The sequence below is a fragment of the Sphaeroforma arctica genome (assembly GCF_001186125.1).
Source record: "Sphaeroforma arctica JP610 unplaced genomic scaffold supercont1.280, whole genome shotgun sequence".
Taxonomy (NCBI): domain Eukaryota; class Ichthyosporea; order Ichthyophonida; genus Sphaeroforma; species Sphaeroforma arctica.
This window is the reverse complement of record NW_014040278.1, coordinates 1-7,500: the sequence shown is the minus strand read 5'-3', so window position 1 is coordinate 7,500 and position 7,500 is coordinate 1. Positions and strand designations below refer to the sequence as shown.

The 7,500-nt window shown below is 48.2% G+C and overlaps 2 protein-coding genes and 1 non-coding gene across 3 annotated transcripts in view; 2 read left to right on the top strand and 1 right to left on the bottom strand.

Moving 5' to 3' along the window:
• SARC_04754 (hypothetical protein) overlaps positions 1-1,235 on the top strand; it is a gene marked incomplete at both ends in the record, with an annotated part of 5,038 nt that extends 3,803 nt beyond the window's left edge. The window contains one exon of the mRNA XM_014301388.1: positions 1-1,235. This exon is cut by the window's left edge and continues 343 nt beyond it. Coding sequence (XP_014156863.1) covers positions 1-1,235 — 1,235 coding nt within the window.
• A 709-nt stretch (positions 1,236-1,944) lies between these two features.
• On the top strand, positions 1,945-2,017 carry SARC_30099. Its single transcript has one exon. It is a non-coding gene; the product is annotated as a tRNA-Lys (tRNA).
• A 239-nt stretch (positions 2,018-2,256) lies between these two features.
• Positions 2,257-5,489, bottom strand: SARC_04753 (hypothetical protein; the record flags this gene model as incomplete). Its single annotated transcript, XM_014301387.1, has 2 exons — positions 2,257-4,358; positions 4,680-5,489. Coding segments are annotated over 2 exons (1,350 nt in total), but the record flags the coding sequence as incomplete, so codon positions are not given.
• Between the last annotated feature and the right edge of the window lie 2,011 nt (positions 5,490-7,500).

Genomic DNA, 7,500 nt, shown 5'->3' with positions numbered 1-7,500 from the left:
ATCGGGAGAAGAGTCACTGTTTTCCCTTAAATGGAAACCCCAACGACCCGGAGGTACATGGGATCAACGGTGTACTGCAGTGCTACAAGAACACACTGTTGTCTGTGACCCTGAGTGGGCCAACGTACTTTGCACCGCTTATAGGGCAGGCCGCGCAGTATAGCAAAGGGGGCACTCAACACGCACAGAAGTACACGTGTCTGCTGATACTCACGGATGGGGTTATCTGTGACCTACAGGATACGATTGACCGTATCGTCGAGTCGAGTGCACAGCCCATGTCGATAGTCATCGTGGGGGTGGGGAACGCGGATTTCAGCGCCATGGACCAGCTGGATGCAGATGTCACACCGCTGGTAGACCGCAGGGGTAAACGCATGTCGCGTGACACAGTACAGTTTGTGCCTTTGCGAGACTTCCGAAATATCGATGATATCGCGGAGGCCACGCTGAAGGAGTTGCCCGAGCAGGTGGTGCTGTACATGAGGCGCAAGGGCATCAAGCCTAATGCGCCGCTTGCGTACACGCCCGCAGCAACTGCGAGTGCGGGTGCCAGTGGGACACCATTACAACATGGCACTCCGGTGGGTGCGGGCTATGCGCCACACAGTACGCAGACTCCGGGCCAGGTGCAGCAACCACCCCTACAGCCAGCTCAGACACCTTATCCTCTATGCCAGGTGCAGCAACCACCCCAACAGCCAGCTCAGCCACCTTATCCTCCAGGCCAGGTGCAGCAACCACCCCAACAGCCAGCTCAGACACCGTATCCTTCGGACCCTCTAGTTGGAACCGCACAGGGAGGTGGGCCGGCACCCGGTCCTGCACCATATCCTGCACCTTACGGACAGGAACAGCAAGCACAACCCCAGCCACCGTACCCGCAAGTACATTCGCAGTCACAACTACCGTACCCGCAACCACACACCCCACAAGCACAGACGACATACCCCGCTCCACACTCGCCACAGACACAGAGCCCATATCCGCCTAGTTCATCGGATGCGCTACCTTATCCTGCACCTCAACAACACGCGGGCAGTGGCAGTGCGAGTCCAAGTATGGGTCTGCCGTGCCCTGCGCCCATGGTTGGTACCGGTTCAACCGGGAGTTTTAATGCGGGACAAAGTTACGCACCTGGAAGTCCCATGCACATGGATTCTCAGGCACCACAGCCTACTGCCCCTGCACCATATCCTGCCACAACGGGTACTGCACCGCCTTACCCGCAGTAGATACATCTGGTAAGGGGTTGGATGGTGCGAGTATTGTCAAGACATCTCAAAAAGGTACACTCGAAGCGCTATACTAGGTGCATAAAATGTATTCTCTATTCTGGTGTATAACCGCCGCATTTGTAGTGTACTTGTTGAGGGCTAAGGTTGGTAGGAGTCTTTGCAATAGGAGTCTATTGTACCTTGCAACAGCGAATTGTGTTGTGTTGAAAGTAGTATCTACATCGATGTGGGAATGCAATGATCCAAGTAACACAGTGTGATAAAGCAGCCACATCTGCGGCTAGAACTGGAAGGTCGTCCTGATAAGGTCAGTCTCGTTTATCATATCAAAAAAAAAAAGTATCTTGCTACGCATGTACATTGACAAATCAGTATTCACTGAAGGTGTTTAGGATGTACTACAAACTTTCGAGATTATTTTTTTGGCTGTATAGTTTCGAATTCGGGGTGCCTCTCATGGGCAGTTCGGGGGACCTTTGCAACAAATCCCGGTCAATTAGATGTCTTTACTTGGTACATACGTGTCAAAATAGTAAGTACATGTATTGATTGTCCATCGATTTCATCTCCGTAGCTCATGATTAACTATAGTGAACGCTGTTTAGCATATTTTGCGCAAAAGACAAACCGGCGTAAAGCACAGAATACTCTGATTGTATATACATAGTAAATTGGGATATAGTCCAAAATAATAAAACATAATCATTCCCGGCTAGCTCAGTCGGTAGAGCGTGAGACTCTTAATCTCAAGGTCGAGGGTTCGAGCCCCTCGCTGGGAATTTTTTTCTCGTTTTGTGTACTTTTTTAAGACTCCTCTGTGACGTCACATCTTCGAAATTTGCGTTAGTTGATGGTTTGATCTTTTTAATATACATAGTTATCATACAATTCACTTTGTCTTTAATGTCTATATACTGGCATATTTAATTGACACTAAGGAGCGATTCCCGCCATATTGATCACCCGTCATACTTTCCATATAAAGAAGACAGCTATGAATATTTATATTATTTTATTATTGTATATACTAGCATAGCCTTCTTCCAAATCAAACATGTCCTTTCTGAGTAACGGGCACTCATACACGAGGGTATGAAGGGAAATATTAGAAAACCCTCTTTTGCGAATGGTCGTAGGTCATTCCATTATCAACACATACATGGAGTGTGAATTATAGAAATAGGTAGCTACGTACACAAATCGTCTGCTATTCGAGTATAAGCGTATAGGTCCAATCTTCCTTCGCCAGATTTAGATGCGAGTTGATCTGCAGATAGATCACTTCTATAGAAGGATTTGAGAAAGTGTTTATTTGCCATCAGAGCTTCCATACTAAATTATGTATTGTTTACTATATTATTTAGGTATCGTCCCCTAAGGAGAGGAGCTGCCATCAAGGTCAACGAGCGTTGTCTGAAAAGGATTCAGGAATACACCACATGGACTTTCTATTCTCAGTATGCCTAAGACGAGCACTGCACTTGTAGACTCACAGCTGACATCCGGCTGAGACAAACCCGCGACAACAGACTAAACAGCAGACCATACGCGCGCTCTGATACAAGCAGCAATGTAAGCTCAATATCGCACATCCCGACCCACAGAACAGCGACCAGCCAGAGTGCACTGGGGACCTGGCGATCGTATACCTGGTAGCTACGCGACTACACAGCGTAGCCTTCAGTAGTTTGTACTGGCCTCTGCATTCGTTAGGTTGTTCTGGCATCTCCCGTGTCCCACTTAAGTACTAATTCGCTTCGAATCAGGGAATCTGTACGTGTGACAATTCCCTGTCGGTCGTATGTCATCGCAAAGGTGGCGCTACGCCTGGTGGGTCTGGTCTGAGATCCACGGCTCTGCGTACATGCCTACCCGTAGTGATACTGTCAATACGCATGTGTCTATATATTGTACTTATACGCGTACCATTCGATTGCTGTAGTACGCCGAAGGGACGTCCATGAGTGCTCACTAGTACTCAGATATCATATTGGTGCCCTCATACGCCCAGATGTCTGCCGTTCGAGTCGCATGATACCATCCACTGAGATAGAGGTCTCTGCTATAAGCCAACACGTCCGCACGATTACATCGCTCTGGATAGAGCATACTCCATAGCAATCTTAGAGCATACCCCATGATAATCTTAGAGCCTACCCCATGGTAATCTTAGAGCATACCCCATGTTAATCTTAGAGCATACCCCATGGTATTCTTGAAGCATACCCCATGGTAATGTTAGAGCCTACTCCATGGCAACCTTAGAGTCTACTCCATGGTAATCTTAGAGCATACCCCATGGTAATTTTAACCCCTTGGTAATCTTAGAGCATACCCCATGGTAATCTTCAACTGGCAGGTGCTCTCGAACCGCCACCATTGTCCAATGCGACAAAAGCAAAGCAAAATCATTTGATTCTGAGCACAGCGTCCTGGGCCAGTAGCACACCACCTAGCATCCTCACACACCCGTGTAAGTTTCTCCACGCACGTGTACGTTACTTCACACACGTATACGTTACTCCACCCACGTGTACGATACTTCACACATGTGTACGTTATTCCACACACGTGCCTGTGCTAGGTGTCTACACCCAAGGACGACCGCATCGAACCGGCCGGAGAATTCTCGGCAATGCGCTGTATAGCAATACTTTGTACTGTGCTCATTGGTATATTCGATGGCATATACGAGCTCCTTCTATCCCACTCGCGGCTCTCAGGCACCAACAAACCGTTATTCCGCAACGCGCGCATCAAGTTCTCATCGTTCTGCAGTCCAGAGGTGTGCTGCAGGAACTGGGGCGACACCAGGAACTGAGGCACCAGATTAGTGCTGACTAGTAAGCCGACATCCTGAAAGGCCTGTGAGAACAGATCGTCCATATCCTTGAACACGTTTGTGGCCACAAGCACCTCCATCCGCTTCCGGCACGGATCTGAAAGATTAACGCGTTCGTGAGAGCTGACATCCACGAACTTGTTAACGCATCGGATGGCCTTCTGACGTGCAACGTCGGGGTGAGTCTTCTCTAAGGCCACACACTCGCGCACTTCGATCATAAACTCGACGGTTTCGGCGCAGTATCGCATCTTCGAGTAATCCAGGAGCATCTCACGCTGCGATTGATGGAGATGAGACGGATCTGTAAGTGCGCGGCTACAATACATGTTCGTTACCAAAAGTAACCCCACTCGCAGGTCGACGAACGGCATATTTGAGGTTATATGAGAGGGGGGGGGGTGAACAAAACCCCACATTGTATAAGGATCACCTCCCAGGTAAAAGCTCTTCTCGGAAACACTAACACGGATTCGTACTATCATACTACCATATAGCAGCGTGATAAGCAAGACCGGTACCGTATTGTGGTACGTATATAATGCATCTCTACCCCCCACCCACGAGTTCGTGAACGCCGTTATGGTACATTAACATACCGTTTCCTTGTGCGATATGAGGCACGCGACTCCTTGCACGCCTTCGAGATCGTTGAAGTATTTGCCCTGGAGGTCAAAGTTGACCAGATGGTCGCGCTTCAGCAACTTGCGGCTCAGGACTCGTATCACCACAAACAAGAAGTTGTCTATGGCAAACACCCACAGACAATAGGGCGGCAGGAAGAAAATCATGTACACACCAAAATTCCTATCTTGCGTGATGCTCACATACAGCGTTGGCCCCCAGAAGGCCACGCACCACACAACAAATTGCCGTACATTGCTCTGGAAGTCGACGAAGAACTCCATATTCGATGCGCCGAGATACGTGTGCACCAGGTAGTACACATAGATAACGCCTAGCACCAGCGAGTACACCATCTGCCCACTGATCTTGGTAGTCAAGGAACACTCAACCGACGCGTAGTGGCAGGTGAGCGGCACTGGAATCACACACACCGCGAGTGCGGCGTGGGTTAGCGGGCCTTTCCAGTACGACGGCTTGGCGTGCTTGCGTTTGAAAACCTTGTGCATGAACCGCATACGACTCACCACACTGCTCAGAACCAGGTTAGAGCACATGCACAGCACCAGGTACAGGTAGAAGCTTACGGTGGTGTGTGGGCTGTACTGGCCCCCTTCGCGACTGATGGGAATGACATCGCAGATGATAGCGACCAGCAGCACAGACACGGCTATGGAGGCTGTCCCGGCGGTGCAGAAGTGGACAATGAATCCGAGGTGGCGACTGCGCACCTCCGACTCGTCCCGGAAGAGGACGAAGAACATATCCAGACCCAGAATCATCACCTGGGCGAGTGGGGAATGGTTGTGGGGTGGGGTGTTGTGGGGTGGGGTCTTAGTAGGCGTGGTGGATGCAGGGCAGGGACGCGTAGTTGCATACGTACGAACAAGGTCCTTGTCGCGACACATACGCCTTGAACTCTATTGATAATATGAGGACAATGCCTGATCTCATAGCGAGCGGTGGGCCGTCCATGTTGGCTCCTAAAGCGGCACGTATTTACCGTCTACCGATAGTCCACATATGTGCGGGTTCAGGAAACCCGCTACCCCACAAACACACAAAAAACGCTATATGCGGGGCGAGTACAAAGGCTCCTCAACCGCTCCTACACACACGATTCGTGTGTAACTTAAGGTGGACAACACCTGCATGCGGACTAGTAGACAATTAGAAGGCTTCAGGTGGTTGTAGTATATATGTGAACTGCACCGATACGCTGGGTGGCACGAGAGTGCATATGCAATGTTAAATCGGAGATGATCTCCGGTGTCCGGTGCCTGGTACGCCCAGTAAAGCTCATCAGCCTGTGTGATACACTTTCCTGCAGCTACTAACTTATATATGCGTTGGACGAGACGCGTCACAGAGAACAGATAATAGTACAAGCACTGACAGAAAGGTATATGGTCATAATAGTACAAGCACTGACAGAATAGTATATGGTCACACAGGATAAATATAGGCATTCGCGGCACATGGAGACGGATGTTAAGACATACCAGTGCAGGCAACAGCGCAGCAATAACAGTACAAGCACTGACAGAATGGTATATGGCCACACAGGATAAATATAGGCATTCGCGCACATGGAGACGGATGCTAAGACATACCATTGCAGGCAACAGCGCAGCCAGGGCAAGCTCAAACATCTGGAACATTTGTTCGGGAGACGCGTTCACGGTACCCAGGAGTAGATCATTGGCACTTCCGACGAAGAAGATGCTCAGGAAATAGGCAAACAGAATGGGGTAGGCTATCCCCGCGACAATCCAGGAGATCTGATTGGATGACGAGGACGGGTCGGGAGTATTACTGTCAGTAGTATGCGAGCGAGCCAGCCCACACAAGACACGGGTTGTTGAGATCAGAGTACTCATACTTAGATATCAAGCAGCATAAGGATACTATAGACAGATGCCGTCTGCAAAGATATTGCATATCTGATCAGTATCATTACTTAGTGTGCCGGACGTTATGTATAGCTAAGGCCAACGGAACCAATAACCTATGAGACACGATACTGGGGGAACAGGCTGAGACGAGGAACCGCCGCAGTAAAACGTACTATAGTAGGGCTCGTCTCTGCTGAAGGCAGTATAACGTATTATAGCAGGACTTATACCTGCTGAAGGCAGTATAACGTATTATAGCAGGACATATACCTGCTGAAGGCAGTATAACGCATTATAGCAGGACTTATACCTGCTGAAGGCAGTAAAACGTACTATAGTAGGGCTCGTGTCTGCTAAAGGCAGTAAAACGTATTATAGAAGGACTTGTGCCTGATGGAGGGCATTTCGAGTCTCATAAGTTAATACAATAACTGATGTTGAAGGCAACAGCCCTTGCAACGCAATTGAAAGGGCACACTCGCCAGCCCTACGGTAAGTCTGCGACTGAGCAAAACAAAACTTGTCGTCAGCTCCGCTCTACAGGATGGCACCCACTGCATCTTGGGATAGGTTACGAGAGTGCGCTAATATATACACACGATACTGCGCGTCATAATTTGAATTACACACACCTGATTCACTAACACTCAACGGTGTTCATTCCCGACTAGAAGTATACTACAACTCTTGGTACTATAAAAACAAAAGCTTTTTCTTAAACCCTAAAATTTTCCGAACCATGGAACTGATTATATAGCGATATATATATATATATATATATATACACATATACATATACATATATATATATATATACATATACATATATATATATATATATATATATATATATATATATACTATATATATATATATATATATATATATATAGTAGTATATA